The sequence below is a fragment of the Diorhabda sublineata genome, chromosome 2 (assembly GCF_026230105.1).
Source record: "Diorhabda sublineata isolate icDioSubl1.1 chromosome 2, icDioSubl1.1, whole genome shotgun sequence".
Lineage (NCBI taxonomy): Eukaryota > Metazoa > Arthropoda > Insecta > Coleoptera > Chrysomelidae > Diorhabda > Diorhabda sublineata.
In genome coordinates, this window is record NC_079475.1 from 838419 (window position 1) to 858915 (window position 20497).

Below are 20497 nucleotides of genomic sequence, written 5' to 3' on the forward strand. Positions count from 1 at the left end.
CTCAAGGAAAACCAAAATTCCTAGCAGAAAATCATATTGAAAAATATTCCTTTATAAAAGAATTTCCGACAATAGATAAAGTTCTTGACAATGTAGAAGAAATTATCTAAGTACTGTGAAAGAAACGAAAAACAAAAGATGAAATATATTTTATTCAGGTGAAACATGGATCAACGAGTGAAAATCTTCTAGATAAATTGAGATCGTACGGTTTGACGACTTCACTTAGGAGCTTCCTCAAAGACCAATACATCCAGATCTTTATTAATGGACATAACTCAGAAAGGTTGGAGGTCAAAGCTGGTGTTCCCCAAGGACGCATCTTATCACCCACGCTCCTTTACATCAACGATCTGCTCAATAAAATTTGGGATGGTTGCAGCCCTCAACTGAATTCCTAGTGGTTGGATTGGAATTGAATTTGTTGCTTGTGATGCACCGGTTGGATCCTGGAGGTTTAGATGGAACTCGTAGCCTGGCATCTCCATAATATCGCCGGGAATTTACTTTGTTTTAAGCACTGGAGTGCGAGCAGAGTCAATTGTTAAGATAACCTACAAGATCTGAGACAGGCAAAGAGTCTTCTGGGAAACTATAACCAGAAGAACAAAGAAAGAACAAAGAAAATTCTACCCATATTCTTTGGAAGTATGAGACACTACGGAAGTCCAGAGCACTATACCAGGGAGGAAGAGATGAAGATCTCTGGCAATTAAAGCCATCCCATATTCTAGGCTTTTTGAAGGAGTGGGATCAGCTGTAAACACAAGATTCTGCAGTATCGCAGCAAGAAAGGAGAACACAATATATTTTTTAGGTCGAAATGTATACCCCAAACCCATACATACAAACACTGAAATAATTAAAGGACGAATTAGAATACATTCCGAGGTTTTATTGAATTTCTCGAATGGAAAGGGAGATCGATAACAAATTAATTTTTTCAAAAACTCGAAGGTTAGAATAAAGTAATAATAAGTGACTACTGTGCAATACTACGTGAACAAAGGAATATCCAACAAGTAACAAGCCGAATGACGTATACTGAATTGGAAAATCTGAAAATTAGCAGAATAATATCTCATTCCATTATAAAAAATGTGTAACAGCATTAGCCCAGATGACTTTGAAAATACCATACAGTGAATTTTATTTTTAAACGTTGTTCACGTCAAACCCACATGTTTCCATCTCGCAAAAATGATTCAAGCTGTCGAATTCAAAGATCGGATAATTTAAAATCCACAAACTTGAAAGGTTTCTCTAATTTTCTACAGATACACTATGGTGGCAGGGAAACCTCTTGCTGAGAAATATCATATCAGGACCGGCTGAGAGTTGATTTTATTTTTAGATTATGCGAAAACGCATACAAAAACTTGAAAAAAGTCTATTTTCTATGGTATAGAAATTTGCCGAAAAAGGAACGAGTAGAAAGAGTAGATTTGAATAAACAGGACGGAAATAAAGTTGAAATTTATCGAGTTAGTTATATTCATTACCGCGAGTTGAATACTATACTTGATCTACATTATATAACCTTGAATATTAAGATACAAGTTCAAGAAAAGTTTTAGCGTATTAATATTTCCATTATTAAGGCTCTCGACTCAAGTATCTACTAATAAACTTCCCGAAGAGTGGCTAAAACATTGTTCTATAAACAAATTCATAACTGTGAGTGATATTTCCCATTTTGAAATTTAAACAATTATTTAGTTCGCGAATCGCGATATTTCGAAGATTTTTTTCAGCTATGGTATAGAAATTTTCCGTAACAGTGAATTTTATGACAAATTTTGTTTCATTCTCTAAATCTATAATATAAAAAAGTTTCATTAAAAAAAAAGGGAGCACAGATGGAAATTACGGAAAAAGGAACGAGTATAAAGAATAGATTTGAATAAAAAGGAGCTTATGCTCTAATATACAAAAAAACTGAATTTATATTTTTTTAAAATATAACCAAACAAGCATTTGTTCTATTCTATTAATTCTGTTCCCCCAAATGAATATAAAATACGAATTCATATGAAAACTATCATACAAAAAAATCTGAAATTTTCGTACAATAAAAAAAGCAAAGAAAAACTTACCAGCGAATATAAAGAATAAAATCACCACAAATTTATTAAAATTTACTTTTACTTGAAGTGTAAATAGATAGAGGACGATTTAGAATACATTTCGAGGTTTTATTGAATTTCTCGAATGGAGTGGGAGGTCGATAACAAATTATTGAAAAAAAAACGTAACAATCCGAACGGCATGATACGAAACGATCTACGTTTTAGTTAAAAACAACTTTTATACCGTACGAAATCACATATACTCTATTATAGTATATTGTTTTGTTATTTACTTCTAATCGTCCTAAATACCCAGACATTTCTAAAAGTCGCTTAAACAAGCTATTTGATCGAGATCTAACTCACCAAACTGACTGGAGGGAGCTAACTTCATTTAACTCATCCTATACCATCGGGATTATATCTTAGGTCATCGGAAGACCGCGCAGAGTAGCTTATGGTGCAGCTCAAATGTGTTTACTATATTTGCAAATAACGATAGTTGATCACCCTGTACACATCGATAACCCGTTTAAGTCAGTCGAATGAGTAGAAGTAATTATAGCAAACAAATCTGTTACTACTTTTCTATGTTTGCCCTTTTCAAGATTCGTTTTTTCTATAACCGTACTTTCCAAGACTTCCTTTCAAGACTCTTTTTCTATGATTGCTCTCTCCCTTGATAGAGTCTTCTCCAATCATAGCCCCTTTTTAAGAGCGTTTCTTACCTTTTAAGACTCTTTCCATGTCCGCCCTTTTAAGATCTGTTCATATGTATGACCTTTCAAGACCTAGGAAAATTCCATATGAGGGTTGGTACTTAAGTTTCAAGATAGACAAATAAAAACAGTTATTTTTTTAGTGGCTGCCTGCGGAAATTGCGGGTTTTTCACTATCAATAGTTGGCGGTCCTGCTAATGACATTTTTCAAGTGCTGTCATCTGTCATTTTGACTTCATTGACTGACTGTTAATTCTATTGACGTCATAGAAAATCATCGTATGAGTACGTTCAAAATTAAAAATGTTAAACTTTATGAAAGCAATATCAGATTTGACATATTAGCATCAGTGTTGCCATATTTCAAAATTCAAATAATAAATCTCGTTAATCATTGATTTGTCTGAAAAATTAAATGAGATGTATATAGTACAAAGTAACGGATTAAAGTATAGATTTGGAATCCAACGCCTGAATTTAATCAAGAACTTACATATCTGGCAACTTTCTTCAATATCCAATAAAAGTAATTACAAAAAAATTAATCTTCTGATCCTTTATCAATCCGGAGGTATCAGAATGGAATGTAATCGTCATCTGAGAGCTATAAAATGTGATTTGAAATTTCCATCGATCTAATTTAAGAGGCGACAGATTTAGTTTCTATTTGAACGTACAGGGACGAACTTAGATATATTCGTCTGGATATTATAATAGAGAACCAATTTTTTATGGTAATTCTATAGCTTTTCAGAAAGTCTTAATGTGAATATTCGATTTTTCGGCGACGCTTAGTTTACGGTAAATAACCAGGAATTTGAGAAAGACATAAACAAGTGGCAAAAAATATAGGAAATACTAGACTGACAAGAACTAAATTTTTTTAGTAAAGCACTTTACACAAAAACCAAGATTCCCATGGCATAGTTTGCATTCAAAACGGCGTTTGTTTCCTCATTTTGTTTTGTATACAGGTCCATATTCCTTCATTTGGAAAGCAAAAGAATATAGGGATGAACCTCGGTTGAATGGCTCAGATAATATCATAGACACAACACTTCTACAACAGTACAAATTGTTGTAAAGCTATATCACCAAGTTGAAGTTTATCAACAGTAAAGATTGTTATTAAAAAACTTACGATAGTGTTACGAACTCGTCGACGACATGGACCGTAAAGCCGGTCCTGTTCGGTTATGATATTTTCTGATTATGTACACGAAGACGATTTGTTTATACTGTTTTAAGAATTTCTAGGAAGGTATTTTTATTTATTTGTTCGTTTACTTTCTAAAATTAATTATTAGAGAAATTTCTGGAATCATCGGTGAATTGACATTATCTCGCAGAAAGATTTTGGACTTAATATAGTTTACTTATATGGGGAATACAATAAAAAAACTGCATTTGAAAACTTTCGCTTTAATTTAATAAAATCTGATCGAAAAAATAATCAATTTTGACGTTCAAGTTGCACCAGTATGTTTTACAAAAATAAATAATCTTATTTACAAGTGTAGGCAGTGTGATCTATTATAAATTTATCATCCATAATATAGTCGAAATAATTTTTTCACATCTATCGTTATGGAATAAATTTAGAAGGGGATCCCTAATTTTTTCTTCTAAAAGATTGAAAAGCTCCTGCCGTATCAATTTAATCATTTCCGCTATTTTGTGCTCGTCCACTTGAAAAACGATCCAACCGTCTTCTAACACTATGAAAGTATTTCCTCCTTGTACTCTGATATTTAAATCGTACGATGAAAAGAGTATGAGTGGGAGCACAGGTACCATCGTGCACTCCCTGAAAAACACTTTACTGGTTTGAATTTTTTCCTGATATACCAAATATGGACTGGTGAAAGATTTGACTGTATAATTTATTGAACTAGGATGCATGAATACCTGAAAAGAATAGAATTTTAACGAAATTTCTATTATTACGACAAACACAATATTTACAATTTTTAAGCAGATATGGACCGTGAAGCCGGTCCTGTTCGGTAGTGATAAGTATTGCGAATGCGCTAGTTTTTTTGCATGTGTAGCAAGTGAATTTCTGCTATTTAATTTAGTGTGATTGTCGTCAAAACCGAAGGAAAATGCTTTTAATAATTAACTTTATCCAGAAGATAGAACGTACAAAAGTACAGCAACTGCCCTCCTATGCAGAAGGAAATTGATTTTATTGCTATATAAGATCAAATCCACAATTATTTTCAACCGTTATTATAACTGGTAACAGCAATTTACTACAACGATGAGAGTTCCAAGAATAAGTTATCTAAAGAGAACGCTTTTAAACGGAAATATTTAATCACCGTGCTTCACTCGACACGATCCATTTTCATACTGAAATGTGACTTTTTCGAATCTAGGGCTTTTAAGTTTGAGGTTACTACATCAAGGGATGATAAACAATTTTTGGTTAATTATTGGGTTATATTTGAATAATTTAAAATATAAACACGGCTGGATAGAAATCCGCCTACTAAAATACTTACTGTTTCGTGAGCCGTTGCAAATTTCAAATCTTTGGCAACATTTTCTTTTGGCACTGCTCCTGCAGCGCTCATTATATATGACTTAGATGGCGTTAATATTTTCACTACGTTCGGATAGAGGGCGGCACACAGAACAGCTGATAGAAGTCGTATATTCTCACCGTTTCTATTAAACTAAAATTAATAAAAACAATTTTATAGTTATTATTCTAAATCGGACACCTCACGATAATCCTGCTTATGGTTAAGAATAAAAATACTTTGAACCACCAAAAACGACTCCAATATCGGTTATGGAGTCACTATAAAACACGAAATCTTAAGAGACATGTAGAGTATACACTATTGATCTACACAACACCCTTCAGTCTTTTGAACGTATTATCGTTTGTACTGATTATTTTTTTTTCGTCCATACAATCAATTCGAAACTATTTTCACCATCCATCCAAACAACACTTAAAGATGTCGTTAATTGAACGAATAAGCCGCGCTAAAATAGAGTAGCAACAATATAATCACCTCGGGTCCAGTAATTTCATACACGTCATCCCAACCTAATCTTCTTTTTGTATTCAAATTTATTGGTACGAAACCTATATCAACTAATAATTCTAAAAACTGTTTTTTCACATCCGCAATTGTCGTTAATGTTCTATAAGATAAGAAATTTTCATTGGCGAAATGTTTAGCCCCTATGGTTGTTTTCTTGTACAGCTGCAGGAATTTCTGCGAAAAGAAAAATACAAATGAATGTTTTTGTTATTTCGTGATTTTTTGAATGCAGTTCTTTACTACTCTACTTTAGACTAAGTTATAGAACAAATTCATTACTTTGTCAAAAATTCAAATTCAAATAATATTTGGAACGTTGTGTGCGCAGGAAATCAACATACAGCACTTCCTATTAGTCCCAGAATACAGTATGTATGTATGTATGTAGATATTGGAGTGTTATATATACTGTAACCCTAATGATTTATACTGTCCCCATTTCTGCCATTACTGTGACACTGTTTTTACAGCTGATCTGTCAATCCCACTCCTTTTAGAAAATACAGAATGATGGATGGCTGTAACTGCCATAGATCTTCGTTTTCTATTCCATACTCACCCAGGTGTAGTTTGGAGTTCCGTAGAGTTTCACACTTCAAGAGGATGCAAGTCCAGCGCGATAGTATTTGTGAGTTGATACATTCAGCAGATCTTCTCTCTAGTTATAGCCTCGCCTTATCAACCTCTACAGATTGTCCTGTAATTGATACCCCAGAAGGGTTCAGGTCCCACAAAGGGCTTGGAGCTTAGAGCTCTAATGGCTGATTGGTCATTGGGTCTGTAAATTCCTATTCTAGTTATGTCTGCTTCTTTAGAGTCATCCGTGTATCATTTTATGGCATTTCTATCAATTTGTTACAATTAGGGGTAGTTTAGAATATAGAAAATGAACTATGGGGTGAAATGAGCCTAATACCAATTTTTTTTACAAATCTATGCTTTTTTGAGTTTCATTTCCTAAATTTCTAACCACAGTGTTCCATCCGAATAAATTTTTGAATAAATCTGGACTATAACTTTTTTTTTAGAAATAATTTTGGAAACATAAAAAATGACTTTTTTCCTCAAAATATACCTAATAACGTTTACTGTAAATTAATTATATAGTTAACATATTCAAAATATGCTGCTAGTAAATAATTTTACCTTATACGCAGTCAATGTAGTAAGATGATCGCTCATACCGAGCGAAAAGTTTTGTTTCTTTTTATTTGCTTCGTCTCTTTTGCCGAAAGGTGACATAAACGGTGATTTTGAACTTAAGCACGCGGCCATTGTTAAAGCCGAGTCTACACAACCGAAGATTGCACCATACAAAATTAGTTTTCCTGAAAAATATCAAATTGCTAATTAAAAAAAATACGAAAAATTTGTCATAATAGGGATAATTCGATATCAAACAGGACATTAAACACAACCCCACGCAACCTTAACAGCCCCAACCCTGCAAGGGAGCAGCTCCTCACTAAAAATTATCCAACAAATCTATTTGTCTCTCTTTTCTATGTTCAAATTTTCAAAAAACAAGAAAAAACATCCCCTACACCGAGAAGATCCGTTTTTACTTACACAGGACAGCAAGCTTAGCCCTATGCAACCTGAACAACCCCAGTCGTGCAGAGAAGCAACTCCTATATCAGGGCCAACTCCAAAAAATCATATAAAAATCCAATATCAAACTTTTAGATGTAGGAATGTAGCACAAATGAAAAAAAATTATATTTTTTAATGTTTAATGAAAAGTTTAATTTAGTTGTGGACAGTTTAGGCTTTTCTACCTGAAAAGGATATTCTGCGGTTTTCGTATCCTATTTCCTAAGTTGTTAGAATTACTAGATTTATCAAAGCTCTTTGATGGAATAGGAAATTGAAGATCTAATAGAAGAGAGCAAATTCGATAAAATAATGATAGTTTCATAATTGTGATTATTAATAAATTAAAAATAAATCATATATCAATGCCAGCAGACTAGAGTTTTTTAAGGAAAAGGAAAACGATGACTGGCCAATACTATACTGAATTACTGAAAGGTTTTGATGGTGAATTTTATAAAAAAGCGTCTCTTTTATTAAAGACAATACCCATTAGTCCGCTATTGTTACAGAAAATTTATTAACTACTACTACATCCGCCTTATTCACCTGATCTAATTCCTTTCGATAACTTTTTGTTCCCGAACTTCTACTCTAGAGATGAAGCTAGAGAGAAACGAGTATTTTGTAGATTATTTGAGGGATGGTTTTTAAAAATAAATTTTTCAACTGAAAAGTCACCGTTCGAAAATTCCTTTTTAGAATTGTAACCGCCTCGTTTGAGTTCTTTTGATTCTGCATCTTGTGGGGGGTTTGTTACCAAAACTTACCTATTCTGACATCTACCGGTAACATAGCTAGATGGTGACCTAAAGGAGTTAAATTCCCATTTTTGTCTAAAGCACCGACATTCTCTAATCTTTCGACTGCTGTTGATATATTTTCTAATGTTGGCGGTTCTATGAATGCCCCTACGAAAACATTTTGAAAATTAGTTGATAATTAATTTAAAAAAGAGTATAGATACATTTTATTTCCACTATATTCATACTATTTAACCTGCTGTTCAATAAAAAATATTAAGATTAAGGTGAAGTAGCACTATGAACTGTTTGTTGTACCTCCCCACTATTACTACTAATTACAAGGGTTGTATTTCTCCCGCGCTCTGAAGAACCTTTCACCTTCCACGCCAGAGTCAACCAGTTCTAGAGTATTGGTAACACGAAAATACCTGTTTAGCAGCCCTGCAGAGAAGCAACTCCTATATCAGGGCTAACTCCAATAAACCTTCCTGTCTAAAAAATTTCCTTTATCCTACCTGAAAGTTTTCCAACGAATCTTTCTCTTTCCTATGTTCGGTTTCCTCAAAATCTTACGCTATATACGAAATATCAAAGTCATGTACCATTTTATATGTAATGGTACAATTTTCTTTCTCACATATTATTATTGATAATAGAATATTTAATATTCAAAACTTACCCAACACATCTACTACATCTCTGTTCTCAAAATTTCGCAGCACCTTTATGTTCAAAATCAATTGTTCCAGCGGTATTCTATTTATTTCTGGAATGGGTTGTGCCATCATATTATATTTGAACCTATCAAAATAATTGAAAATTCGTTATAAATACATATAAATGAATAGTTATCTATTTTCTATGGAAAATAACACACTTTGGTGAAAACTCAAACTCATTCGAGCAGATACTGTTGCACTTGCTCTATAGATATAGTATCAATTAATTGATTGTTAATGGCAGAATATATTTTCGAAATATTAAATTTTGAGCTTATTTCATTTCATAATATTATATTTTGTCTCAAGCCAGAAAGATGATTGTTAAACCGCTCTGATGAGACGTAATAACGTCGAAACTAGTCGGTGGTTACAAACCCCTCCTTACAACCGCGAGCCATCGGGAAGGTTAATATCGACAAAAAGTTCGATTGACAACATCACGTTCTTCCGAGTAGATTTAATTCAATATTCGTCGAGGCATTAGCCAGGAAAGTAGTTGTTTTCTCCTTTGTAGAACAGCAGAATATATTTTCGGAATATTAAATTTCGAAATAATTTCAGAGGTGAATAGTAGAAATCGTTTATTTTGTCTTAAGCCGCCCGAACGAGGGTTGTTGACCGCTCTGATGAGACGTAATAACGTCAAAACTAGTCGGTGGTTACAATCCCCTCCTTGCAACCTCGAAATAACATCGGAATTTGAATACTCAAGCAGTACAATTTGTTCCCAATAATACGAGGATATGTGATTTGTAACTACCTATGATTTGTATAAAGATGTATACAAACACCACTCATTACTCTCCCAGCTCGTCCTTTTCTTTGTAATGCGTTAGCCCTCGTAACCCAAGTTGTTTCCAAACTTTCCATATTCCTATTTGGATCGAAACGTTTCTCTTTCATTTTACCAGCGTCCACAACGAAAACACAATCGTCTATTGTTACAGACGTTTCCGCTAAGTTGGTGGATAAAACAATTTTTCTTTGCCCCTCTTTCGGTTTCCTACAAAAAAAATCATAAAACGGGATTAATTTTTTTGCAGTATTGGTTAGAAAGAATCAAACAAATCAAGTACATAACAAACATAAAATATAAAAAACCACACGTTATGCTGCTGAATGTTTTTGTATGTACGCATTACTTCAGTTCTAGTTGGATGCTCTGATGCGATGCAATACCGTCGAAACCGGTCAGCGGATTAGTTAGAATGACGATCTTCAGAGAAAATATAATTCAATATTTGTCCCGGTATTAGCCAGGAAAGTAATTGTTTCCTCATTTTAGGAAATGAATAAAGGTAAACCACGTTTTCGAAATATTAAAATTGATATATAAATTCCACAAACAAAAATGTCAAAAGGTTTTTGTTCATGGGATACATACCGAAATATGGCAGATTGATCTTCACTTGATAAAGATGAATGTAACGGAAGCAAATTGAAACGTCCGGTTCTTCTTCCAAACAGAGGGTGAATAATAAGTTGATCATACATAGTTGTAATTTCTGTGATTCCCGGTAGAAATACGAGGATTGTTCCTAATTTAGGATACCTGTGATCCCCGGACACTATCCATTCTAATACGATTTCTATAAAATCGTAATTAATTTTTTCTGGATCCATAAGATATAAATTTTTGCATGTCGTTAAACTATAACCTAAAAAATTAATACGAAATAAATTATTTATCAAAAATTCAAAAACGCTAATTTGGCGTTTTTTAGATGACAAAATCCATTTATCGATTTCCCAGATGTGGGAAATGAGTACTTTCGGTTTTCGTTTGATTAACTTCCAGTTTTTGTTTGGCTAACTTCCGGTTCGGATTTTGAACTGGATATTTTATTTTAGGAGACCATTTTTGGTTGGATTGTTTGTGAATGAGATGACTATTCATGTGAAGTAAAAATACATTTTAGTTTTGGAACCTATGAAGGAAAAATTTTCCTCTGCAGGGCTGGAGTTTTGGTGGATTTTGCAGGGTAAAGTAACGTTGATCGAAATGGAACGGAAAGAATGAAAAACAAGCTCAAAAAGGCCCCCCGAGACAAACATTTTCCAGAAAATGCAATCAATATTTTTCGTTCGAGTCTCAAGCCCGAACGAGGGTTGTTAAACCACTCTGATGAGACGTAATAACTTCTAAACTAGTCGGTGGTTTTATGATCAAGAGGAGCTGCAGTTTCGTGTAGTTCATAAATCCAGTTAAAAAAATCGAACCGGAAGTCAACTAATCCAATTATTGGTAAAACCGGAGCCTTAGGCTTGGAGTGCTTCTTCAGTGTAGCCATCCGCTCAGTTCTTTGTTGATGTGACATTTCATGTGATCCCAGAAGGGCTATGGTCCAAAATTTGGAGTCGTTGCTTCCTCATGGTCTGATATACTCTGGTAGCCAGAGAGATTTTCAGACAAGAGATCAAATTCAGTTGTAAGATGAAACTATCATGAACTTATTTCGCAGCCATCACGATGAAGATACGAATGATGAAGTGTCTAAGTCAAACATCTGCAGTTTGACTACAAGAAACTCCCAGCTGAAGTGGTCTTTAAGAGACCAATGAAGTTTCTGTTTGATTGCGAGATGAGGCTACCACGAACTTGTTGTTAGCCGGTAAACCCAGTGAAGAAGTAAATGGAGAAGCCTTCAGGTTAAACACCGGAAGTTTGACTCCAAGAAATCACGGTGAACATGCTGCTCAAGTCGATTAGTGGTTAAAAACAAAGTATAGCGAAGCTAGATCATTTTTTTTTATTCTCCTTCTGTAGCACGGCCTTTGTCTAGATGATTACGTAGTCAATAAATATTCTGGAATTATCTAAAGCATCTAGAGCACATCTGGATAACGAAAAAATTACAGAAGCGGATTGAAAAGTTAATAAAAGAAACATATTAGTGTAGAATATTTTACATACTTTGATATCTGGCCAATATTTGAACGGGATTTAAATGTTCGTCTCTGATATTTTCTTTGGGTCTATTATTAGCGTAACTAACTTCACTAGTAGCCATCATAACTTCCAAATAATTTTCATCGCGTTTCAATTTTCGACAATAATCGGAACCATCTTCTAAAATGTATCCAGTAGCTTCAAATATATCTTCCAAAAAATATTGTTCGACTGGAAACGTCCTTCCAGGAATATTGATTATCGGGATATCACCGAAATATTCGGAAAAAAGGGAAGCGTTCATAGTCGCGCTCATTAATATCACTTTGAGATCAGATCGAATTTGGAGAAGCTCTTTCAATATCAAAAGAAGAAAGTCGCTGCAAAGTTAAAGATTTTTATTAGTTGTGTATAGTTATATTGGCAACGTTGCTATTTCAGTATGTACGATGAAAGTCGTGGGAAATCTTTCTAATCCAAATCCAGCTAGAAACTCCTAATAGGATGATATTGATTCACGTGGTGATCCTGGTACCTAGTGGAACGTAGGTGGTAGACATCGTGGCGACGGCTGAACGGTAACAGATTGTTGTTTCCAAAGATTTTCCTGCTCCAGCATAAGGGCCTCTCGTCGAGTGGATCGACCCTTCCCTAGTTACTTGAATGCAGAAAAATAGCAGCGGGAACGCACCGCAAAACCCGTCATAGGACCTGGACTCTTCTGTGGTTATCAGCTTTCGAAAATAAGGTATATGGGAGCAAAACCAATTATTGGAATAACCTGGAGAGGTTGAGACAAAGACATTCCTAAGAAACTATAACTAAAGATCTGCTGAAGGTATTAACCTGAAGTCCAATCGAAGCTCTGAGTCTCAATGGACACCTATAAACTCTAGACTAATCGATCTTTTGGATGAGGCATACATGGTGCTCTAATACACGCAAAAAAATATTTCACTTTAACATAAATCTTTTTTTTTTAATTTAAGAGGCTTTGAGATTTATCTGAAAGCTGCCTGGAATCGCAACAACGAAAACAGTATCAAAACTAATCTTCAGGTAAAATATTGACAAATGACATCAGAAATAACACGGAAACTATTAACATCATCACCGTAGCCAAAGTGTAGTTGACCTCTGAATCATCCACGCTTACCTTTCTTCACTTCTTTCGTGAACTTCGTCAACAATCACATGCGTTAAATTTGGTAAAGTTGGTTCGCTTTCTAGTCTTCTTAATAATATACCAGTGGTACAAAAACTTAATCTTGTCATGGAAGACATTTTGCTCTCTAATCTAATTTGATATCCAATTGTATTTCCTATTTTTTCTATCCTTTCATCTGCTACTCTCTCGGCAACACCTGAAATTCCAGGTAGTTAAAGCGCTTCAATATAGTGAACAGTTACATGCGAAATTTATTGACATTCTAAAATTCTTTGATCAATATTTTTAGATACAAAAAATTATTGGTCACCAGAGTCTGATCATAAAGAAGATGGTCGTAGGAGCTTCGTAATTGAATAAACAACGCAACCCCATCAAGTTTGAGCTCATCTTGACGAGTACTTCATTACTAAATGATAACCAGTGTCTGCTCATGAGGAAGATGGCCATAAAAACTTCGTAATTGAATAAACGATGGAACCCCATCGAGTTTGGGCTCGTTTCATTCGTCTTGACGAGTACTTTGTTACTAGATGGTAATCAGGGTGTGATAATGGGGAAGATGATCATAGGTAAGTTCCGTTTATTATGAATGTGTATTATGTCTGATTGATTAAGTGAATGACTCAATGCCAAGGTGAGTAAGTGCCGAGTGTTGAATGGTATGGGGATGTATAAACATTTCATATCTCTAACGTGGCTCCTTGTAGTACCAGGGCGAACCCTGTTGTACTGAAGCCCTCATCCTTCTACAATTGACCTCTGGGGGGATGGATCGCGGGAACAACATGAACACAAACGCTACTACACATAGTAAAGGACGTTTAGAGAAAGCGAAATTAAAGATTACTAATAAAATCGATGTCCACAAGCTGCAACGATTAGAAAAATAGAAAATCTCGAATTAAAAATACTGAAAACTAAAATTCGAGAAAGAAAAAACGTTTCTTAAATATGAACTTTTATTATTTGTTAATAAAATGAGCTGAAAAGTGACAATAAACTCTAAAAGAAATATAACACTTTAAAAGTTCATAATTATACGTTTTTAACACTAAAACTTTATATTTTAATTATTGATTGACACTACACTTTCTAATTTAATTCTAATTTATTTACATTCACCGGTCACTTTTCTAACTCCACTAATAAACTCACTTATATATCGAAAATGAATTTCTAACAAATTCTAGAACAAAAAACAAACAAATAAAAAGATCTTCTTAGAAATTAGTTCTAAAATAAAATTGAACAAACAAATATTTTTTTAAAAACGAGCTTTTATTATTTGTTAATAAAATAAACTGAAAAGTTGAAAATAAACTCTAATAAGAAATATAACACTTTAGAAGTTCATAATTATATATTTTTTTTCAATGTTTTTTCTAGAATTTTTGAGAAATTCATTTTCGATAAATAAATTAGTTTGTTTAGTGGAGTTAGTTAATTTATATTGAAAATTCGTAGTGAACGGAATGTTATAGAAAAGTGACCAGTGAATTTAAATAAATTAGTTAAGTGAAGTGTAAGTGTTTGAGAAAACAGACAGGATTAGGATATGAAATTTAAATATCACTTACCAATAGCAGATATCCTTCTGGGTTGCGTACAAACAATTTCAATATGTCTATTGTCGTTAGAATAATTCTTAATCCATTCGTCAAGTATAAACTGAGGTACTTGAGTACTTTTGCCGCAACCGGTTTCACCGCTTATAACTACAACTTGTGACCGATTAATAGTGTTTATAATATTTTTCTGTAATGCCCAAGCAGGTAAATCTTTCCTGATATTCAACATTTTTTTATATTTCTCATCTTGAATTTTATATATGAACGATTCTACAATCTTCTTATCGTCCCGTTGTAACTGTTCGATACTTTGCTCTTTTTTGTTTGATCTGTACGTTTTTCCTTTATCGTAGTGGCTTGGTTTCGATGTTTTTATTTCCTTTTTGTTTTTCTCATCGAAAAGTTTTTGATTCGGATGTATAAAGTTTATATCTTCTTTTAAACATTGTTTTATTTCTTCTTCGTTTTGTAAAAGTTCTGTTATAGTATAAACACATGGTATACCATCTTCCGCTAACAATTTAGCTTCTTCATAAAGTCTTTTGCATATATGAAGATTTACTAAAGGAGGAAGTACGGCATTAGTTTTTAACAATATTAGAGGCGGTTCATAAGGATACTGGGTGTTTAATGGAAAACGTATTTCTAGTTCGAATATAAAAGATTCTAAATGAGCATTATTTTTCTTTTCGACTTTTTCTTCCCTTTGATGTGAAAATCTACATTTATCACCATATTTACAATGCCCTTGTCTAAGAAGATTCCTACACTTTTCTCTTTTATCAATTTTAACAACTTTAATTGATTTTTCTTCTTTATTATGAAACATATTTACTAAATATTCCAATTTGAGGTTGAGAATCCACACGTTCTCCGTTTTTGGATTAAAAGTTTGATCGTATATTGATTCTAAAGAACTTTTTTCATCAGCTCTCTGCTCCATAAGTTCTTTTTTTGTTAAACCGTGTTCAATTTCTTTCGGCGCCTTTTCCCAATTAAAATATTTATAATAAAGTAAATAAATAGAATCTTGGATATCCCCTTTACAATAATCGAACGCTTCTATGCAATGGTTTCTATGAAAACCATAACTAAAAAAAAATAAGTATAATGTAGCAGATTAGTTTCTACCACTTCACCCTATTTTGATGTCCAAGGAACTAACAAAACTTTTTAATGCAAAACTTAGTACACCCATTTTAAATATTATTTCATTGGTATATGTGGCATACATCTGCAGTCCAAGAGACCTCATGGCTCTAACAGAAACAAAAATGAACTCAACAACATCCAAGATTCACCTTGTATATCTTGGATATGACTTACACTAACAATGAGCCAACCAGAGTCCCCTATCGAAATGTGCTGTACCCTGATCTGTAAAACATGATGGTACATTCACCTTTTGTAATATCAGATCACAAATTAATTACAGCAACTAGAAATTCAAACTCAGTGTCTACTTAGACCTCTTCAATATACCTGATACACATTTTCATTTTACAGTTAAGATTATATTGGCACTAAGGTAAAAATAAGATATATAGTGTATGAAAAAATTGAAATCTTACCTTTCTAATCTCATTAGGGCAAACTGTTTTAATCTCTCAGCTTCTTCCTTTGGTTCATCTTTACTTTGTGAAAAATCAATACCACCTTTCACAACTAAGGAACCTTGACCTACCCAATATTTTCTAAGTAAATTTGATTTAGATTCTTCATAGTCTGAGGCACTATTTAATTTAAAATCCTACAATTATTAGGAAAACTATAAATTAAGTATCAAATCAAATTATGACTTAAGCGGGGTTCTCACTATTCAGTCCCACTGAAGCAGTCTGACTAATTCATTAATAATCAAATAATGAAAATAAAATAGTTTGCACACTTCATGTTATTTGATAGTTCCTTCAGGATTTTGGCACTAATTAGGTCGTATCCGGGAGATTTTTTGGGATTCTACTGCTGTATTGATTTTTTGGCCTTCAATTCCAGAAAATCTTTAGTTTTGGTCTCAATATTGAAGTTTTTCTCATCACCCTTCAGGAGTACAGATAGGAAGATTTGTTGGTTGCAGTCTATTTAGTTTTTTCTTTGTTTTCCATAAGTCGTAGATCTGTATTTCATCATTTTAATTATTGTTGGGTAGGGTTTTCAGTTCTAAAGTTGCCTGATTCAACTTAGTCTTGTCAGCAGGAGCGTGTGTTCTTTGCCAAATTTTCCTTAATTTCTGTTTGTCTATAATTTCTTGTTTAATTATTTTCGAGAGTTTTAGGTGCAGTAAATTTATCATTAATTCGTATTGAGCCGTAGGTTGCTGTTAAGATTGATTTGATAAGATATGCATTCATATTATCAACGTTTTCTTCAATTTTTAAAGGAACTTGAACATACAGCAAGCCATCCAAATGAGCACGAAAGACAACTTTGGGTTTTGAATTTTAAAATTTTTGTTCTAGAACGCCTGATTAGCTATAATAAACTACAAACACAAGGTTTTCCAAGTACCCTTTTTTTAGTATTCATCAACTTTTACTCAAAACTGGAGATGAAGAGAAAGCAATAAGGTGATGGTGCTTGACTGTCTTTGTCATCCTCGTCCCCCGCCCTTTCAACGTACCCGGCATGGACCTGCATCCAAAAAGGAATCCCATGAATCCTCCAATGATGCGACTAATGATTAACTTCTGGTTGAAGCTCTTATCCATTCAACATTGCATAAATAATAATATTATTTGGAAGAAATTGTTAAATATTGACCTAGACAACTAATCTACACAAAATAACCAAAAGTCACAACTTCAACTTTAAATAATACAATTATTTAAATAAAACAAATATGTGAATGAAGTGACTTAGTTAATTGATATAACAGTTAGAAAAACAGTACAAAATTAATAAAAACAACTCGATGTAACTCGTCTCAGTTTCTTAACAATAAAAACTTATATTGGAACAGATAATAAAAGTCATACATTAATTTTGAACATAATTCAATTAAAATTTCTTATAGTTGCAGTGGATATAAAAAATTAGTACTCACTGGCCCATATATATATTTCAACGTATCTAATATTTTTTCCTGAATATCATCTGAGAGTGTTAAAAATTGCAATTCCTCTTTAACAATCTTCTTTGACAAAGCTGTAGGTTTACTAAAAAGAAAAGTTAGGTGTTGTAAAACTACTGAATATTTTTTCTTACGATATTTTAACATCTGGAATTTCCCTCAAGAAGAAATCTGATTTTTCTATGGAATCTTCAATATTCATAATAAATTATTAATAAGAATGGACTATATTACAAATTCGTATAAAAAGTGAGGTTAAGTACTAAAAATTTCTTTTGACATTTCTTCTTCTGCGTGGAATCGGAAAGGCATCTACTGCTTTAAGGCTGGTTTAATTTGATCTCCAACTAAAACCAGAGCTAAAAATCTATATCAAATAGATGAAATTTCAGCTGGTTTGCGTATTCTTAAAACTCAACCTACAAAAACTTTCATTCTTATTACTTTATTTCCGTATGTTTAAAATTATATTTTTTCTGTGCAGTCAGCAGCTCAAAGAACTGTCCGTGAACTTCTTGAACGCATTCCTGAAGCTTTCCATAGTAGACTTGGAAAAACTTGAACCGAAACGTTGAAAGAAATTCAAACAAACGCAGTCGGGAGGAAATGTTATGGCAACAATGTTTTGGAATTTGAAGAAGTATTCCTTATCGATTTCGTACAACCTAGTGCAATAAACGTAGATAGATATTGTGAAAAATCAATCCAAGAGAGAGGAGAGAGGACAACTGATGGAGGGAGTGCTTCGACCCTAAGTAGCTCGTCAAATAAAGTAGCTTTTGAAGACATTTGGGTGGACTCTCTCATCCTTCGTACAAACCGGACTGAGCTTTCGGCGATTATCAGCTCTTTCACAAGCTAAAGGAATACTTAGGTGGCAAACGCTTTAAAAGTAATCATGAAGTATGAGCAAAGGTTACACGCTTCTTCAATAGATTCGTACTGTTTTGACGTGAAATTGCTAAAAAAAAAATTAGTTCACAATTCAATACTGATTTACGATATGATAAGAATTATAATTCGAATAAATTGCGTGTTCTATCAATCTAAATTTGAGATAATATCTACATTATTTGATACTTCAAAAAGTCATGATTATCACATGATTGATCAGCATTACATTAATGTAATTTATTTGAATTGGTAATATGTCTGAACAAGTTGAACTCAAACATCTAATGAGTTCATGTTCAAATACGAAAATTGTTTGACAGAAAAGTGACGAAATTCAAATCAAAATTTCCGATTGCGGCGATCAGTAAATAAATTTTTATGTTCAAAAAACCATAGACAAATGAAACAACCCTGGTCGCATTCACCCAGTGGTTTTACCATATGACTACTCCTAACAGCAATCAACGTGATCCGGTTTAGTTTCTGAACATTCAGATCATGATTGGGTTAACCTGATCATGGTTTAATTATTACATTGGTGTCTAAAATTTACGTCTTAATCTCCTCAATAACTGTGCTGGTTGTTAACGACAACGTCCACTAACTAGAGTACAGCTCTTAGAGGAAATAGGAAATTGATGCAGACGACAGTCTGGTGATGAAGAAGAGAGTGCAGAAAACTCTGTTGATGAAGAATTTTATGACCCAGATCGTTTATCTTCGCCACAGTTGACGACAGAAGCTGACCCACTAACTTTTGGACATTCCAGCCTTCCTTTAGTAATACCAGACATGATTAGAAATTTGGTCAGAATTACGTGCATGTTACCTGGTAGCCAAAACTAACCTGGTTTTGAAATAGACATAGAAATCTAAACATTTCTTGTTATATTGTTTCCAATCAGCTTTTTTGGCATCATTTTGCTTCATAATAAGCTCAGGTTTATATTTTGTCGTGGGGTGTGACATGTTAAAACTTTCTTCGGTGTTTATAATTGTAGCTTAGTCCATTTTAGCTCTGTGAGACATAAGATGCTACTGTGATTTATACTTTTTGAACCAAGACATGCTAAGAATTCTTCTCATTCCCCTAAATTCAGACTTTTAAGTATTGAATACGTTTCTAATACAGGAGCTTTATCATATAAAAAACATTGCTGCATTTTTTACTAAATAACACCACCATAGACGTTGTTGAATCTGCACAATTCTTATGGCTACACAATTCCTTGAAATGGGATTAAATATTGCCGCCTTATTTAAAAAATTAAGTTGCGCTGATATCAATTTCCAAAGAACTGAATTTATCCACCTCCTTAACAGCGCTTATTGAATCTCATCTCCGATATGCACTTCCCTTCTGGGGTACGTGTGGTGGGACTCAATTTGAGCGAATCTTCAAACTATAGCAGGGCTCACTACAGAGACTTCTTCAAAAGATTAAAAATTCTGTCTCTCCCTTCGTAAACACGCTTTTCCAATTTCAGTAAGGTCGTTTCACAGCTATCCACTTAGGAATCTAGGTAGATAAAGGTCGTGCTCCACGTTTAGTATTAGTTAAGGGCTCAATATTTTACAATGCAAAAAATGCACAATCATTTGCCAGTGGAAATCAAATCAATATCATCTCCCGTATTTCGTAATAATATCTTCCAATGTGTTAAAGACTTCTAATCTAATAATAATATTTAATTCAGGGCATTCTGCATATTGTCTTTCATTTAATTTATATATATGTAGATGCATAATTTTTTTATCTAAAACAACGAGGTATTTATCTGTATTTTATTTTTCGTAACTGGAATCCCGATATTATTTGAATCAAAACGTTCAATTGATACCTCATTGTACTTAACTTAATCTAATTTTCAAGTATTACCCCACCTAACCGATCGTTTAAGCAAGGACAGAGATATTGTAGAAAATTGTTCTTAACACCATAAAAGATTCTCAGTCCACTAGGCAAAACGAATTCCGAATCCTTCTAAAACA

At 33.4% G+C, this 20497-nt stretch overlaps 1 protein-coding gene across 1 annotated transcript; it reads right to left on the reverse strand.

Moving 5' to 3' along the window:
• Positions 1–4194: 4194 nt before the first annotated feature.
• LOC130453237 (putative ATP-dependent RNA helicase DHX57) lies at positions 4195–20351 on the reverse strand. Its single transcript, XM_056792860.1, has 14 exons — positions 17746–20351; positions 17585–17696; positions 16113–16291; positions 14551–15632; positions 12959–13166; positions 11827–12182; positions 10297–10570; positions 9673–9915; positions 8870–8991; positions 8215–8355; positions 6998–7179; positions 5819–6025; positions 5297–5470; positions 4195–4697 (listed from the first exon to the last, which is right to left on the reverse strand). The coding sequence occupies exons 1-14, from the start codon at positions 17811–17813 to the stop codon at positions 4323–4325; spliced, it is 3723 nt and encodes a 1240-aa protein (XP_056648838.1). The 5' UTR covers positions 17814–20351; the 3' UTR covers positions 4195–4322.
• Positions 20352–20497: the final 146 nt, after the last annotated feature.

What these genes read in the sequence shown, in the direction of transcription:
- LOC130453237 (XM_056792860.1), bottom strand. Translation starts at nt 17,813, where the DNA reads ATGAATATTGAAGATTCCATAGAAAAATCAGATTTCTTCTTGAGGGAA. An exon ending in ATTCCAGATGTTAAAATATC is followed by an intron (nt 17,697 to 17,745) that starts GTAAGAAAAAAT and finishes TTTTCTTTTTAG; the next exon opens with TAAACCTACAGCTTTGTCAA. An exon ending in TTGCAACGGCTCACGAAACA is followed by an intron (nt 4,698 to 5,296) that starts GTAAGTATTTTA and finishes TATTCTTTTCAG; the next exon opens with GTATTCATGCATCCTAGTTC.